At 38.0% G+C, this 19,090-nt stretch overlaps 1 protein-coding gene across 2 annotated transcripts in view; it reads right to left on the bottom strand.

The window, feature by feature from the left end:
• The window catches only part of cers6 (ceramide synthase 6), a 37,990-nt gene that overhangs the window by 1,729 nt on the left and 17,171 nt on the right, over window positions 1–19,090 (bottom strand). The window contains exons 5-10 of one of the 2 annotated variants that reach the window (XM_053497295.1): window positions 15,323–15,373; window positions 13,087–13,179; window positions 8,572–8,700; window positions 6,110–6,216; window positions 506–662; window positions 202–225 (exon numbers count right to left, since the gene is read on the bottom strand). In XM_053497295.1, coding sequence (XP_053353270.1) covers window positions 202–225; window positions 506–662; window positions 6,110–6,216; window positions 8,572–8,700; window positions 13,087–13,179; window positions 15,323–15,373 — 561 coding nt within the window. The remainder of the gene's footprint in view (window positions 1–201; window positions 226–505; window positions 663–6,109; window positions 6,217–8,571; window positions 8,701–13,086; window positions 13,180–15,322; window positions 15,374–19,090) is intronic. The other variant, XM_053497296.1, reaches the window with a different exon arrangement.

The raw sequence follows: 19,090 nt of genomic DNA, 5'->3' as shown, positions 1-19,090 counted from the left end.
ATGCAACAAAAAGACATCAAAAAGATGCAATAAACACGCCATGTGATGCAAATATGGAATTTAAAATTTAAAATTATCAGACTTGATTCATACCTCCATAGTATGAAGTACATACTTTATACATGATGTAGAACTGATGTTTACTACAGTATATCATGGCAGTACATTTAATTTGATGCACCATTTAATGATCATACTTACATGTAAAGGATTCCACTTTCCCACCTGAGGCAATGCAGGATTAGCAAAGAGAACAGAGACATGACACTTAAGTAAGAGTAGCCGTGAAAAGCAAGAGCAGATTAAATGAGCAGAGGTTAAACATGCACGTGTAGATTTTTCTATCATATAAGCTACATTTCTTTTGCCAGTTAATGAATCAAACAAAGCATAGCTGTGATACCGAGCAAGAAATCTGATATTAGACACAATGAGAGCAGGTATTGTTTGAGCATGCGGAGCAAATCATGAGTGACGTTAAAACGCGTAGGCTGACTTCCCTTACCTTGCCTTTGGAGATGGCTTTGCAAGCTATTTTCACTATGAGATAGGACCAGAAAATGTGTAATCCCTGAAGCAGCACCAGCAGCCCATTAAACACCCACCAAGATGGGTACGGCCCCACGATCTCCCAGCTCTCAAACAAAGTGGAGTTCAAAATCCTGTGTTCAGGTCAGACACAAAAATAGAAAAAAAGCGATTAATATTTACATGATTACAGTGTCATTCGTCCATCTATGTTTAGTAAGCACATATTCCGCTCCTGCCGACAGTGGATCAGGAGTCTGTGTCAGAAACTGTGTAAGGCGTGGGTACTCCCTGGGTGAGACGTCATTCCACTGACTCACTTCTTTACACCTAGGGTAGTCAGCAGTCAGTGCACCTACCAGGATATTTCTGGCAGATGGGAGATAACCCAGGCGAGAACATGAGAAACTTTACACACACACACACACTGTTATCAAGTTCAGGATCGAACCCTGGACCCTGAAGCGGTGAGGCACCAACACTGATGTGCCTTCTGCTTACATAACACTGTTTCATAACTCGATATTCACATCCAGCACAGCGCAAAAGTCTCGAGCTACCCCTCAGTCCGTCATATTTTGCTTACAAATTGCCAGTCTTGCTTGTATTTTAATGTAACCTTGAGGAATAGTTCTCCAGGTTTCCTAAAGGACTTCTTTTTGCCTATTATTTTCAGTCCAGTCCCTGATATCCTCCGTTTCAGAGGAATGTCTTTTGTTTGTTAAGTGACATATGAATCATTCAAGCATAAAAACAATCTAACAGCATGAGAAATGAGAAACAGGTGCGGACTACGACAGATGATCAGGCTGGTGAATAGTATACTGGTGATGCTGAATGCTCAGGGGTTGGAACCGACAAGGGGGGAAATGAGGTTGCTGCTGAGGTTGTTACATAAACAACCAATTTTAAAATCATATCTTTTGGCTCAGATTTCTTTAATTTAATCTACATCAATAAATTTTATTTAATTTAATATGAAGAAATGAGGAGTATCTCGGGACCTCTGCACAGTACTTTAACAGTATTAAAACACTGATGTCCTCCTCTCTAATCTAAAAAAATTTCTTACCTTAGGATCTTTTTCAATTTAATTCAATTTGTATAGCGCTTTTAACAATCGTCATTGTCGTAAAGCAGATTTACACAATCAAAAGAATTATTTAAGTTTGTATGGAATGTGAATGTGTATGAATCAAAATGGTCGGATCCCTGATGAGCAAGACGAGGACGACGGTGGCAAGGAAAAACTCCCTGAGATGGTAATAGGAAGAAACCTTGAGAGGAACCAGACTCAACAGGGAACCCATCCTCATTCGGGTGAAACAGAGAGCAGGAATTGATCTGCATTCATACTGTGTGTTAGGTGGCAGGCAGATCAGCTATAACAGTTGATGTTAACTGATGTTAATATGGAGTCCAGGTAGTTATTGGAGGCTCAGGTAGACTCGTAGGAAATTCCAGTCCTGAACTATCGAGCAACTGCAGCCAAGTCAAGTCCTCAGAGAAACAGCTGTCAACATCAGTCGAGTCCAGAACCATCTTCATGGTAGAGTGAAACCATCCCCAGACACACGGGGCATCCATGTGACGAGATCTCCAACCAGAAGCGGGGCACCAGGATGAGTCAGACAGGTCCAGAGGGCAGAGGGAGTTCTGGATCACTGGCAGCTCAGGAACGACATGTGATAAACTGTTTGTGAATCATTTTTATCTTCAATAGGATTTAGTCCTAAATTTAAGGGGAAATTCTAAATGTCATAATTCAAGAATTTTCTTAGAATTTTGTCACTGGGAGCAACTTTTAGGTTTAAGAAGCTTTTGGAAGACGGGTCCAGATTTGTATATATTTAAGAACGATACATTAATGTGAAGATGTAAAGTTTGATGATGAAAGTTACTTTGCCACTCAATTGACTTACGATAATGGATTGCATCAGGTCCAGTATAATTGAATTTCCCTAAATCAGCTGCTCATTTACCCAACCTAAAATGTTATGTTTAAGAACTTAATTAATGACAAAGGGGTAATGCATGGTCCAATACGGTGTGTCACAGAAGTTGATTAGTTAACGATAACACCAAGTTCCACATTCTTTTAGTCCTTTATACTAAAAAAACCCACTTTGCCACACTAACATTTTAACTAAAATGTATTTGTGCAGGTTTTTATCTGTTCACATGCCATTATTAATATTGTGCAAGGTCCATAAAACAAGTTCTACACTTTACAATAAGTAATCATTCCCTCTAAAGCTGCTCTCATTTCCCTGCTGGAAGTTAATAAGACAAACAAATGCACCATGTCAGGTTAGAGAAACTTCAAAGCTTTTTCTGCTTCAGAAAAACAGCACTTCGTTCAACAAAGCCTTAATATAACAGTAAATTATACATGGAGAAATATAATATAGCATGCCCATAGCAAATTCTATCATTAATGAAACTAAAGCACAATCCAGTGTAGGGCTAAAACCTACAGTATAAGTTAAGTTACGCCTTTATATTTGTCACATATACATAACTGCACAGTGAAATTCTTTCTTTGCATATCCCAGTTTAACTGGGGTAAGGGCGCAGGTTCAGGCATGATACAGCACACCTGGAGCAGATAGGGTTGAGGGCCTTGCTCAAGGGCCCAACAATGGCAACCTGGTGGAGCTGGGGATCGAACTGCTGACCTTCTGATCGGTAACTCAATGCCTTATTCCTCTGAAACACCACTGCCCTCAAAGGCTCAACTGTGGCAACTTGGTGGTGCTGGGGCTCAAACCCGACCTTCTGATCAGAAACCCACAGCATTAACCGATCGAGCCACCACTGCCCTAATTATTATTTTTTTATTTGTCACATACAAGTTGCTGCATAGTGAAATTCTTTCTTGGCATATCTCAGTGTAACTGAGGTCAGAGCGCAGGGTCAGCCATAAAAAAAATCAGATGTAGAATAGTTAGCCTTTATGTACTTTTTATATCGCTTGTTCATGCACAGTGTGACATTTTATCATCCGTCATTGGAGCAGACAGGGTTAAGGGCCTCGCTCACGGGCCCAACTCCGTGCCTTAACCCTCTGAGCCACCACTGACCCTTAGTATACTCATTCAAATGTCCGACACTCTTTCCAGTGCACCATCCCTTTTTACCACAGAGTAATGAGATGTTACGCAACAGTAAATCTGGTCACTCGTTAAAAATGTGCTATTCCTTAAGTTGTAGAAGCGTTTAGTGTACACAGGACTGAAGTACTGTAACAGCATTCATGTCTGAATGAGTCTGCAGTTGGACTTAGGACAGAACAGAAACGGTGATATCTCAGCACAGAAAAGCAGGCTTACAGAAAGAAAAGCCATGACAACAAAACACAAGGGAATATTTCCAGATTTCGGAGAAACTCGCCAACCCAATAATCTTGTTTTCAGATGTAAAAATACTTATTTACGAAATGTACCAAGGCCTCGCTTTCTAAGTGCACTCAAGTCTTAATGCTTACTCATCATCATTATCCCATTATCAAGGAATAAAATGGATCAATGCAGATCCAAATATTTGCCAGCTGCAAAAGGAATCACAACATTAGCTTTAATTAAAGCTAACTACTATAATATGTTTCAGCATCTTGGCATTTTCCTAACAGCCCTGTATGATAAAATGTCACATTGTGCATGAACCAGCGACATAGTTCTACATCTGCTTTTTGGTCACATACACATGCTGAAGCCAAGGACATCAAGGTCCTTCATTGTTGCTGAAACACAGCTTAAGAAAAGTGGTATATTGCAGCTAGTACAAAGCAAAACATAAGCAATGCTTTAAATAACCTCTCTCTCACACACACATTTTTCTTTGATAAGATTTCTATTCTGTAGCCATAGTAACTGTCACTTGGCAACTATTCAGATGTGCCTAAATCCCAAGGGAAAAGCAGAAAGTAACGCGTCATTCAGATGCCCTGGTCAGACACATACCCCCAACAGATGGCGCTCACAGTCCCCAAAAAATTACTTTTACGGCAATCAACAGTGACTGTTAAAAATTAATAAATCAACTAATGTAAGTGGCTAAGAGCAGAGGCTGGTGAGAAATTTAATAGGTCTTCGGTCACAATGAAGCTGGAGACCATGTGCAACACTCAGCTATCTGACCAACCCCTTATCAGTCCAGAAACAACAGGAAGTGACAACACACAAGATACAGAGGGAAAATTAATTATTAATTATTAATATTAGATTTAATGCTGGGATTGAAATAATAGATGTAGTTCCACAACCCCAATAATAAAACTGCACCTAAAGTTACTTTTTCTTTAACAAAGCATTCACCAAGGTCCTTAACACATACATATGTAAAGAAGCACGTGACGAGAGCGCACCACGCACAGCTGCTAGTGTACCGTATGTTGAATATCTAAATGTTATTAGTGTACTGCACGGCAAACTCGGCTCAGGTGTGACTTGTACATCTGTTGCACTGCAAGTGTTGAATCTGTTATTTGAATGGGAAAAGGTGGGTAGAAACCACAATGTGCACGATCAACTACTCTACTGTCAAAACACATCATCTGCCGTCAGATGATATGCTGTCCTTCAACACAGAGCTTATTACACACACAAACACACATTTGGTTAACTATCTCTGTGCGAACCTTCCACATACTGTACATGCATTACTATTAACACAGTGACTTAATTCTATGCCTTTACAGTACTTTGACCCAACCCTATGTACTTTTTTACATAAAAAAAGATCTTAACAAGCAAAAGATCTTTTTTTATGTAAAAAAGTATAGTCAAAAAAGTAAAGGAAAAAAATGCACAATATTTTCAGCAAACATTGATGCATAGTTACTTTTTAGGTCATTAATTGAACCAAGATTAAAAATAAAAACATTATTGTGGCACTGTGCAAAGGTTTGGGCACCCTACATAATCAGTACTTAGTAACACCTCCTCTTCTTGGTCTTACAGATCTCATCTTGACCTCTACAGTTCCCCTGAAATGTCATCTCTTAATTACATTTCTCACTGGGGAAACTGCAAGCTGACAATGCTTTGCTATCTTCTTGTAGCCTTCTGCTGCATTGTGGGCATCAATAACTTTCATTTTTAAAGTCTTACACAGCTGCTTAAAGGAACCCATGGTTGTTGAGTGTCCGTAAGTGTGTGCACAAGGTTTAAAGAGTTAAAGTATTTGTAAAGCTTTGAAATTGGCATTTACTAATGACAGCTGTTGCCATGCATCAGATCTAACCATCTGATTAAGGTCTAAAACCATTTAAAATAAATCTCTGGAACTCTTAGGGTGCCCAAACGTTTGCACAGTGCCATAATTTTTTTTCTTTCTTTTGTTCAATTTATGGCATAAGAAGTAACTGTGCATCAATGTTTGCTGAAAATATTGTGCATTTTTTTCCATTTGCAAGAGAGACTGTTAACATCTTTTCAATTAGGAAAAATCAGCAAAATCTGTTAATCAAGGGGTGCCTAAACTTTTTACATAAGACTGTAAGTAGAAAATATAAATTAACATATTAATTCAATAAATACATAGAGCTAGAGAGTGAGAGAGATAGGGCAAAACTTCTTACCAGACAGGATATAAGCCCAGTCTGGAGCTGATGAAGACCAGTGCAAACATGATGAAGAGCACATTGCAAAGCCTCTGATACTTGGCATAGTTCGCCATTTTGGCAGCCTGAAAACAAACAACATATATACATGATATTTATTGTCTCATTTTATAAAGCTTTCATACTGTATATCCAAAAGCTTCTGAAGCACTTTGTGCTACTGTCGAACAAAAACATCACTTTTTGCAGCACATATATACAAAGAGTTGCTTTGGAATGAATTACATGGTAGACCAGCTTTTATTTACATTTTATTATTTATGTCGGACATTTTCCCAGGCAGACATTTTCCCATATAGATGCACTTTGGAGGTGTACAATTATTATATATTAACCACCTGTTGCTATACACATTTTGTCCACCAACCACATATACTGATATTAGGTAATAGCACTGAGGCTCAGAAACTGAACACTGAAGAAGTGATTATAAGATAATTATCACAGATATAGAAATAGTAACTGTAGGCTTGAACTGCACAAACAAGCTAAGTCTAAAAGAAGCTATTGCAGCACAAACCACAATGCTGCTACCATGTCAAGGCTATAATCTTGTCTCATGTGGTCTTGCGGTGGTCAGTTTTCAATGATGACTAAAGAATAGCAACAAATGGGCAAAAGACAGAAACTGTACAGTGCCAATTAAAAGTCTGGACACACCTTCTTATTCAGAGGTTGTTCTTTATTTTTATTGTTTTCAACACTGTATATTAATACTGAGGACAGTAAAATTATTCACTAATTTTATAGTTTTACTCCCTTTGTATTCTGCTTATTCTGTACAGGGCCACGAGGGAGCCTATCCCAAGCGGATCTAAAAGCATGAGGCGGAGTACAATCTATTGCAGGACACACACACACACACAACGGGCAATTTGTTAACACCAATTAACCTAATCTGCATGTCTTTGGACTGTGAGAGAAAACTGAATTACCCAGAGAAAACCCACCAAGGACAGGGAGACCCAAGTCAGGAATCAAACCCCTGAATGTATACGTGCAAGGCCACTGTGGAATTATGACAGAACAAATACGGAATTATTTGGTCAACAAAGATGTGTTAAATAACCCAAAATATCTTTTATGTTCTTGATTCTTTAAAGCAGCTTTGCCTTAATGAAGCTTTGACTCTTGACATTCTCCCAGTCTGCCTTATGAGGCATGGTTTTCCAACAAATTTAAAGGAGTTCCTGGACGTATTGAGTGCTTGTTGGCTGCTTTTCCATCACTCCCTGGTCCATCTTTTCCATCTCAACTGGATACAGATTGGGTGATTGTAGAGACCAGGTACTCTCCATAACTCTCCTTCTTGGACAAATAGCTCTTACATAACCTAGAGGCTTGTTTGGGGTCATTGTCCTGTTGGAAAACAAGTAATGGACCCACTAAGTTCAAACCGGATGGGATGGCACGTCACTACAAAATGCTGTGGTACTGTAGCCATGCTGTTTAAATGTGCCCTCAATTTTGACCAAGTCAGCAACAGTGTGACCAGCAAAGCACCGCCACACCTTTACACCTCCTCCTACATGCTTCACAGTGGGAACCACACATTCAGGAACCGCCTAATCACACTCACAACGTCTAACACAGACATAGCAGTTAAACCCCAAAATTTCTAATTTGGGTTCATCAGACCCAAGTATAGCTTTCCACTGATCTAATGTCCATTTATTGTGTTTCTTGGCCCAAGCAAGTCTCTTCTACTTGTTTTTTCACCCATGAAGGCCTGACTCATTCTCCTCTGAACAGTAGATGTTGAAATATGTCTACCGCTTGAAGCATTTATGTGGGAGCTCATCTGAAGTGCTGTATATCAGCGGTTTCTAAAGCTGGTCATTTTAATGAACTTGTGCTCTGCAGCAGAGGTAGCTCTTGGTCTTGCTTTCTTGGGACGAACCTCATGAGAGCCAGTTCTTCATAGCGTCTAATGGTTTTGGTAACTGCACTTGAGGGTACATTTAAAGTTTTTGAGATTTTTCAGATTGACTGACCTTCGCTAGGATCAAAGCTAAATGTAGCTAATTTGGACAACTGAAAATATAAAACATTCTGGGTTGTTTGACACTTTTTGGGTTACTACATAATTCCACGCGTGTTCTTTCATTGTTTGGATGTCTTCAGTATTAATTTGCAAGGTTGAAAAAAGTTGAAAACTGAAGTTGTGTCTGAACTTGGGGTTAGGCAAGTTGATATGACAAGTAGCATATAACTTCAAATAATATGGCTAATGGCAGTGCATACACAATGCCTTCATTGTAAACTTTCAATAAACTTTAAAGTTTATAAATATTCATAAAATTTCCTGAAACAGGTCCCAGACCTGCCTTTAGGAACAACACACTTACTGGTTATGGTAACGGACAGCATAACAATTCCCTGACCTTTAAATAGCATTCATAAACATTACTCATTCTTACCTCCAACAGCACATCTGAAGCGTCATGGAGGCACAGGACGAGTGTACCCACTCGAGCCATGTTATTCACGTAGGATAACATGATTAGCGAGACAGTGGCAACATGGTGCATGAACATGAGCAGACAGTCCTGCAAAAAGAAACTTCATCAAGCTGCGAAACTTCAAATTATATTGCTCATCAACACATATCTACATAAAGCTCAAGTCGATTTCCACCACTGATCGAATACAACATGATCTGCCCATAAAAGTATTAAGACCTCAAGCTTAGTAATGCCTAACTAGAAAAAAAGTAGCTACTGCACACACATTCTATATACTGTATATTGTAATCATTCCTTTTTTTTTTTATTCCGTTAGAGATGCTTTGCAATGCCTCTGAGTGGCAAAGCGGTAAAGTGCTCGCCCTATCATCTGGAGATCGCGAGTTTGATTCCGGGTGATGCTGTAACCACACGCAGCCGGAGGTCTAGAGAGAGCTGATTGGCCGAGCTCTCTCAGAGGGGAGGAATGAAAGGTACTTAGTCCTCCCACGTTGGCTCTACAGCCAATCAGGGGCGTCTGTGAGTTCACAAAAGCGGAAGGAGCAGATAGCGCTGTCCTCCGAGTGGGTTACGACGCCCCCAACAGTGTGAGCGAGCAGTATTAAAAAAATGCAGTCGGCTGGCCTTATGTGGTTCAGAAGAAACATGCGATAGCCTTCGGCTCTCCCGACTAAGTCGTAGTAGTAGCCTTAACGTGGGAGCCTCCTAGTGACGGGGAGGAATTGGACATGACTAAATTAGGGAGAAAATCGGGGAAAAAAAAAAAAAAAGAAAACGAGATGCTCAGCAATGTCTCTGGCAGCTGGTTGGACACTTTTCTTTATTGAAACTTTCAAACGGTCTCTACCCAGAGATGCTTATTATAGGCAGTGAAGGGAGTATTGTCTTTTTCTTATCCAAATATGTTTTGCATAGTTTTATTTTGGATTTGATTTCACTAAAAAGCAAACTGAAGATAGACTTTTTAAAAATATCGTTCTGCTAAAGTACAATAACTAAAGGCACAACAACGTCCCAATGTGAAAACTGACGTGGTTATTACTGGAATACTTGGAAAATTTGTTATTTTGTTGATAAAAAGCCACAATTAATTTTAATTATGGGGAATAAAACTGTAAAACTGTTTTTGTTTCCTCCTTTTATGAGGTTCTTTTGTTGCTCAAAATCAAATAAAAATCTAATTAATAGAGGAAGTAAAATGTAGTCAAAACTCAATAATTAACAGATTTAAAAATTGCAAAAGATATTACATGCTCCACTGGATATTACTCATAACTTAGCCCGCTGTGGATTTTAATAAATGTAATAATGTTTAATCATCATCTCCACAAGAAACAGCTAAAATTACCAATGGCTTCAAACACGACAATGTTTTAGCTCAGTTCCTATTCCTGAAAACTGCTCGCAGGTGATGCACCGCATGCTCCCCTGGTGACTCATAGGACTGCAGTGGCTCAGCGGGACAGCGGCCAGCTGAACTGGAATAATCCGTGAGAATCAGATGAGGATGAAGGTGATGAAGAAGAGCAGTGGTGTTAAACAAAATGGAAGCATGGCATGCAGAAAGGAGGAAAGATACTGGAGTGGGCACATGGTGGAGTTTGTACAGGAAAAATACTGAAAGGAGAAAGAAAAATAACAACAACAACAACAACTAAAATACAGACAACATGCCAGCAATCAACAAAGAGATTTGAGATATGAAAGGGTGAGTAACAGGATAGCACAAATAGAGCAGAAAGCGAGCCAAAGGAAGGAATAAATAGATCGAGGAGGTTAAATAAAGTGCAGGCTATAAGCAATTATGTAATGCTGTAAGGTTTTTCCTCATTATTCCAGCAGATTGGATTCGAAATGAAACAATGAGATTAAAGTGTTGAATGACAGTTTAATTTGTGGGCATTTACGTCCTGGGTTTGGCTGCGATGTAGTTTCCTGGACACTTTACGGACGTTGTCTCATTTTGAAATCCAGTGCATTGGAATACAGAAGGAAATCAACACAAATTGTTGCTGTTCAATTACTTTACAGACTGCCTGAGACCAGCATGCAGGTCAGTAATAATATAATGTCCTTCTGATTCAGCAGCATGCGTCATTCAATGAATGCTTTCCATTTAGTGAATTAATTAATTTATTTATTTATTTTTACTCTAAATCTAGCTCTTGCGTGACCTTTGCGTGAACTTTGCCTTGTTGGATTTATCCACAGTTTTTAACATGATTTATTCTGTAAATATGGATTCGCATCATAAGTATATGCCTCAAATTACATTAGGTTGTGTCACAAAGCTATGCCAATATGTAGGGTTTATTGAAGTCTATAAATAAGCACACAACCTTCACAGAGTACGAGCAATGCATTTGTGCTATTGTTGAACCCAACTATCCTCCTCGTCGTGGCTGATGGTCTCCCACTGTGCTACAGAACGTTTATAGAGATACAGTAGGAACATTGACGAACGTGATGTGCACAGGTGGATGAAAGTACTTTAAAGAAACAGCAATGGAGAAAACCCACGCCGTTTGAGAACGTCAACTGCGACAAAAAGGAATCAAGAATTGGGTTCAATGATGCGCTGCTGTGTAATTGAGATTATGTTAAGTAGTACTTTTGTGCGAAGAAAGAGTTACGCTACCAACCAGTGCGATTTGCAAAACCTCTTTCAGCTAAAAAAAAAAAAAAAAAAAAAGGTATGCCCAATTTTGCATGAGCACAGTTTGAGATCATTACTATCCTTAGTGCATGTGGCTCAAAGGGTGCATGATTTGCAACAGAAATTTTTTATTTAAAAAAAAAAAAAAAAACAGTTAAATGATATTTAACAATGGCATTTAAAAAAGATGAACTTGAGCATGTATTAATGGAACAAGGGACATGTGCGCAGAGTTGTGAATTATTTTGGATAAAACCATGAACCAAAAAAGGCAAATGTAAATATCATCCTATCCCTAGAACTAGAACGGTAAAGGACCCAGTAGATGTTTATATACATATGGACTTTGGCCACCTTTAATGTATAATAAATCAGTCTGCTGTGTGTACAAAAAGCACCATAATCTAGTTGAATTGGCTTCACTGGGAGAATTTAAATCAGTTTTAAAGGATGGCCGGATTTGCTTGATAAATGCTGCGGTATTTAAATGCTTTCCTGATGTTATGCTAACTGTATTGCATCATTACTTTGTCTGCTTCGCTCTTTCCCAGGTTTTAATCTCAACATGATTTTACCTGCTTCAATAAAGATAAAGCAAAAAAAGATAATTTATTTTTCAGTTAATGCACTTTATATGCATCTTAATTCACAAAGATTTTATTAAAACCTTTTACAAAGTACACTGTACAAGTCTTTTATGCCCGCTTAAAGATAAAGCCTGGTTTTTATTGCAATCGTATGATGTAGTGTAGCTAAACGTGTCTAGACGTGACCATCTGAAGCAACCCCAGATCATAACTCCGCCTTCACAAGCTTGTACAGTGGGCATTGTGTACTATTGCTTCATGTGCTTCACTTCTTACCCTGACGCGTCCATCGCTCTGGTAAAGGGACAATCTGGACTGGAAAAAAAAATATATAAAAAAAATAAATAAAAAAAAAATGGACCAAACACCCATTTTCCATAGCTCCAAAGTCCGATCATTATGCTCCCTAGCAAATTTTTTTTTATTAGCCCCAATAACAACTGGGTTATTTAAAGCCATATGGCTGTTTAGTATCAAACCTGTGAGTTCTTGTCACTTTTTCACTATTAAACATAGCTGTGTTTTATACTGATGATTTTTTAGAACGCAACTTCATCAAGCGTTTAAGTCATCTCCGATCATGGTCATTCGTAACTTGTTCCCTTTGTCTAGAGCAGTCATGAATCTTCAATCTGGCCTAGAAAGGAATCAGCCCTCGCCTCGCTTCTTCATACTATTGTGTGTTTCTTTCTTATGGTCAGTGGTGCTGTTGCATTCATTTGCACAAAAGTCGAGAATAAACCATCTTAAACTATTTTTTAATAGCCAATAATTTCATGTGGATGACAAAAAATTTACATTACTGTCTTTTATCCTTACTTGTAACATAGAGGCTTGGGCTAATAGCCTATTTGCAGACATAAAAGGTTACGATTTCAGTACACAACTAATATCATCACACAGAACAGGGGTGCAGGATCAGAGCTTTTCCAATATAAAATTTCTCCTCCTTCTCTCTAAGCAATTAGTATGAACTAAAAGCCATAATTCATTTGGGAAAATGAATAAATAAATAAATAAATAAATGTTGCACTCGTTTATTACAAAAGTAGCAGTTGTGCTCATTAACAATATTCTTGTTCTGGTGGCTTAAACATAATCGCAGGACACAATGGTGGAGAGGAACTCAACCAATGAGCGGACAGTTGAAATAGTGAAACCTTCAAAAATATTAGATATCATATCAATTCATGCGTATAAATCCACATGGCTAGTCCAGCATCATACCTTCCTCCTGATGTCTGTGAACTGAGAGAAGAGAAGAGATAGGTAGAACGACAGCTCCAAGATGTAGTAATAATGCAGGTCAACTGTTAGAGTCTATGGAAATAAAGTCAATATTTTTAGTCATCTAACAAGACAAAAAAAAAAGTGAGAAGAATATGAGCAATTTGTGGGTTAAGAGGCCAACAGTACACAGAGTTAAAAATCATCTCCGTCTGGATACTTAAATGACTGAACTACCACCGTCTGTTTATCCGGCAAGAGAGACAAAAATCAACTGACATGCTCAGGCTGTTTACGGCAAGGTGCTGCTGAAGTCTAGACTCAAAAGTTGTTCGATAGTTTTCTAAAATAGCAGCTCAAAAGGCAAATCAGGCTGCAAGGAAAATTAAATGTGTGCATTTTAATGCATTATGCTGTCTATAACAACTAATTACACAAAGAGTCATAAAGCAGACATTACTGTAGATATCAACAGTTAAAAACATGTGTGCAACTGTTGATAATAAAGTTCCCTGGAAATGTTTAATTAGCATTTTAGAAGGATTTAACAGCACCAACAAGTTTTATGTAAATTTTAATAAAAAATAAAATAAAATTCCTGGGAAGGGAAATTGTTATAATAAAAAAAATTTAAATAACTGCAATGTCCTTCATAGATACAGTCCCACATTCCTGAATCTGATTGTAAAAAATCCGAGGGGAGTCATTACACTTTTTGTCTTGAATTTCAAAATGTAGTTGCAGACAAAAAAAATGAAATGAAATAAAATAGTAGCATGCTTATGTTTGGTTAACTATACTGAGATAGAGGATTTGCAATGAATTAAAAACTCTTAAGATATTTATATAGTCCATAACCAAGTAAAAATAACTAAACTCAACAAATTATAGAGAGTTTTTAGGATGGACCCTAATATTCAGATATTCTGCAATATCCATCAGGATTAATCAAGATTTATCATACATTATATCAACTTATATTTGTTTAGATAGGTTAATAGGTATGTTGGATGGGTATTTTTCTTTAAATTATATTAGAATATTAGTTAGTTTTTTTTTTAGTAAAAGTAATCTGCAAGACACGTTTTTCTGGCACATTCTTGTGACATACACTTTTTTAACTGCCCTATTAAAAAAAGTGTAAATACATAGGCGATATCTCAGCTTGGGGGCCGGACGTCCCTCTTCCTCACTGCAGAGAAACGTCACACCTCTAGTTGGCTGTGGCTGTTAGAGGGGAAGTGCAGAAGATGCCCAAGATTTCAGCTATGCAGGAAAACCGAACAATGGCAGGACAAAAGCTGAGTGCCAAGCATGCCATTTACAACTGGCCTACCACGGTGGCACAACTAGAGTGAAAAGTCACCCAAATGCTGCGAGTAGAATACTGATTGACAATGTTTCAAAAATTAAAAAAAGGAAACGAAATTACCTAGCAAACTTTAGCTGATGTTATGTGTGCTGTTTAATAACTGCTTTTATGGTACGATAGAAAACATACACTTACTTAATTTGCAAAATAGTTGCAACTTATCTGAAGTTAATATGAAACATAAGGAGTAAATGTGAACAGGCAAGAAAAAAAAAGAGAAAAAAAAAATCTGCCGTTTTTAACAATTTCCAGCAAATTATGAGATGTCAAAGTTCGTAGACAGTTTGCGACAGTTCATCATGAGTTTGTCACGTTCAGAGTGGAGTCCAAAGATTTGGCACTTCTGTTTGCTTAAGTGATTAGTGAGTACATTACAAGATTTTGTTGCTAATCCTGAGCCAGTTTGTAAGAGTTTTTTGGAATGTAGGAAAGTCCCCTAACTATACAGTATAAACAGGCAAAAAGCAGGACATTATTCTATCATCAATAAGAAGCTGCTAGTGTTTGATGGTAGTGGAATGAATGGCATAAAACAATTCCGGAGGTGCTGGTGTTGAAAAGCAATCCAGTACAGGCAGAACACCACACAATCACACCCACGCCCTTCGTTATTTTCCTATAACACCACACCATGACATGTTTTATTCCATATTTAAAGCAACTGAACAAAAACAAACAAATAATAATAATTAAAAAAAAAAAAACAGTGATTATTCAAAACTACACCTTCCAACCTATGGCGTAAGTACCACAAAGTCTACTAAAGTAAAACCACCCTGATTTGCAATGTCATCGCAAAACAAAGGCAACAAGCAAACACATGTAAAACAGTAATATAAAAATTGAGGCAGAAAAACAGAGTACCTGATACGGGTAGTTGTACCAGCATTCTCTCGTGTTCCACAGCCACGGAGTCTAGAAACGAATCCATATGAAATGTGTTAAAGAGAATATGATACAGAAATAAAGCATACCTTTTTGTACATCTAGGAGTACAAATTTAATGGCATCTATTTGAGCTCTAGTAAAGAAAATGTGTCTAGAGACTGTGCATCAGGACCGAGAACAATGAATGATTTTTACTGAACAGATCTTTACTGACACATAGTCTAATGAAATGACAGGAGTGAAGGAAATACTTGCATAAAGAATGCTTAGTAGTGGCTACACCTTCAACTTTTGCTTACTTTTTCCCTGGTTGAAGTTTAATAAGTGTCAAAAACCTACATAACTTTAACCAGGGAAAACACTAATAGTATTATCCAGTACATTATACGATAGTATCCATTTATAGCAACACTAATAATCATTTCCTCTACTGTCCTACAGGCATTATATTCAGGGGTCAGGGGTAGTTCAGTGGTTAAGGCATTGGACTACGGTTCGGAAGGTCACAGGTTCAAACCCCCACGATCACCAAGTTGCCACTGTTGGGCCCTTGAGCAAGACCCTTAACCCTCAACTGCTCAGATGTGTAATGGATACGCTCTGAATAAGGACGTCTGACAAATGCCTAAGCGTAATGTAAATGTAGTACCACCTATTAATCTTCTGCCCAGTATTAGGCTTTCCAATAGTCCGAGCGCAGAAGCCTGCAATATGCAAATACGCCTCTAACAAACAATCCAGATATTTTTGCATTCTCTGTATATAGTATAAACTCTATACTTTTTACTGATTACAGTCGACCCCCAAAATTCTTGGAGGTAACCTTCCTAGAGGACCTGCGAAATATGTGAAAAACCACAAATATTAGATATGGTAAAAAAAAAAAAATGCCTATAAATACCCGTTTTTATAGTAATCTCTAAATGAGGACCCAAAATATGCTCCCAAAACACTTTAATTTGATTTCAAACTCAGCTTACATAAACACATTACCCAAACCCGTATACTGTACAACTGTGTCTCCTGCAGTGATAGAATGTAAAATACCCATGTTACCCCTATACTGTATGTGCTGGAATTCATGCAAGCTCGTTTTCCTTGGTACTGTATGAGCAGTCATTTAATAGGGTATAAGAAGAGTGAATACAGTAATAATTTACCACCCCACGCCGCATTTGCCTCTACGGTTGATCTGTGTTCTCTCTACAATACTAAAAAATTATACAGTATTATATTTTACATAGAAATTCAGCTAAAATTAATTACTATCTTCATGTTAGTACAAAATTAGTAAACTAATCGTTCTTAATAGTTTTGAGTTAAAATGCATGAAAAATTATATATTGGCACAAAAAAAGATATAGAAAAATAGCGGATTATATCTGCGGTTTCAGAGAGATCGCAGGGGTTTCCGCAAACAATTAATAGATCTAAGAAAATTCTGAACCGTGACTTAACAGGGGTCGACTATACTGTATAACTATATATAATTGACTATATTTCCTGGTTATAGGATAATACAGTAATATTACAGAATTCAATCACAAAATGATTTTGCCAATCTGTTTTGAGAGATTGACAATACAAATCACAAGCCCAATGTGATCAACAACATGCTCTTGGTCAATATTTTGCAGCCTGGTGTCTTCCAGAAGCATCTTGTAGCCCACACTTCCTGCTGCGATGAAGCTCCATGGGCCGGCTGCTGACTGCTGAGTTACACACACTCCCAAGCCCGCTATTAAAAAGTGTGTCTGTTCTATTTCACCTAACGTTACTATTAATAACTCTGAAGGGAGAGCTGCCGGCCAGCCAGCGTGAGCACCCATATTCCTGTGTGAACAACTTTATACTTAGTTACCCATCACGCCAGAAAATAAATGATTACAGGCAATTGTCGCTCAGAGAATGAAGACCACAAACCAGGAAATTCAATTCTGTAAAACACTGTTTCCATTTCATGCTTAATTTTTTAGCACATCCATCAATATTCATGATGTACTGTATTATCATCTTATCAATATTCATTCATCTAATGACTAGACTAGTATTATAAATTTTTCAAGTCATTATGCACAAGTCAAGTCTAGCTAATCAATAACACTGAGCAGCTGTGAAAGTTCTGGGCTATGTGTTTACTTACAGAGGAAATCCCTGCATTATGGGTAAAGTAATGAATAAAACATGCAGAAAGCAGGGTCCTATTGGAGTCCTATTGGCAGTTTCACACCAGGATCCAAAGTCGAATAAAATCTGATCACTTCTGATGTTCGTAAAATTTCCTTCCGCATGAGGTTCCGACAACTTGTAACCTTAGGTTAAATGGTCGTCGAGCCAAATTTTGTACAATGGCTTCAGTGAGACAAAACTGTACAATATTAAATGAATTTTATGGGATCTTACAATCTCTTTTATTTATACCTTTAAACATTTAATGGGCATTAGCAGATAAAAGGCTATAGCTTTTATTTCTCAGTGCAAAAGGTACCAATTTCATTTCATTTAAATGATAAAACGTCGAGAAAATCTACATAATAAAATTAGAAGACTTTTACTAGGTACACATCTCTGTTAAATCTCCATTCCATCCACTCATTTAGGAAACTTTGTAGTCAAACTAGGGACCGTGGAGGCCAATGGTGATCACCTTTGTATTTATTCTCATTTGAAAACCTGTGGAAGGACCATTGGTCAACATTCAAACACGCATTTACACCATGGGCGATATGGGAACACCAGTTAGCCTAATCCGCAAGTCTTTGGACTGTGGGAGGAAACCGGAGGAAACCTACCAAGCACGGGGAGAACATGCAAATAAACATGCAAACTCCATGCACACGGATCCCGAGGCGGAAATCAAACCTGGACTCAGGTCAGGCTAACCACTAATCCACCGTGCCACCTAAATCACATGGCCAGAAGTAAGTGGACACCTCCCCATCACATCCATTTTTATACTTCCTACTGGATTTTGAAACAATGTCAGGCAAGAAGACCTGGTGTTACAGTTTATCCCAATTATGTTCAATGAGGACTTTTCACTGCAACCTTGGGAAGCCATGTCTTTACACATATACAGTATATACTAAGAACTTAGTTCCAGGGAAGGAATATATAGCATACAGAACTGTTTGAACTTTTGTGGCGAATGTGATGGTGTACACATGGTTACACTTAATGGCAAGTACGCTAATTTGAAAGAATTACAAGCTAAAGAGTATACTGTACGTAGGCAAGAGTTTTAATCTACCTGTAATTGTTTTTTGTTGATACAAACAACATTTAGATTCATTCTTTCCTGCTTAAACCTCATTTAAACCACAGTGCTGTTGAAAATTTGTACCCTGATCGGTCATTTTCTATAACAGGTGCTCTAACAATAGTGCAGGCTGCAATGCAAATGGCAGGTTTATATGAATCCTTTTAATATGTTACTGTTTCTAGTCTAAACAAATTCGCAGGGACTTAGACGCAGGGTGGCCGCTCATAAAAACGCCTTGTTATCTCGAAAATAAAACATAAAATCATTAATAAGGTAAGGCTTGGAGACTTAACACAACATTTATAAAAAAGACTCCAATTTATGCACTTTGTAATACAAATAACGCTTATTTTTTTTCCAGCATCCTATCCGCATGTTTAAGTTTGGTGCGGGTTATACGCCGGTGAAATCCTCCCTATTATTATCCAGGATTGGAACCAGCAATAAGTGTGCTGTGCATCCCCAACGGCTGAGGGCGGGGA

This window comes from Clarias gariepinus, chromosome 5 (assembly GCF_024256425.1).
Source record: "Clarias gariepinus isolate MV-2021 ecotype Netherlands chromosome 5, CGAR_prim_01v2, whole genome shotgun sequence".
Taxonomy (NCBI): domain Eukaryota; kingdom Metazoa; phylum Chordata; class Actinopteri; order Siluriformes; family Clariidae; genus Clarias; species Clarias gariepinus.
Note: the sequence above shows the minus strand (reverse complement) of the source record. Positions and strands in the feature narration are given on the sequence as shown.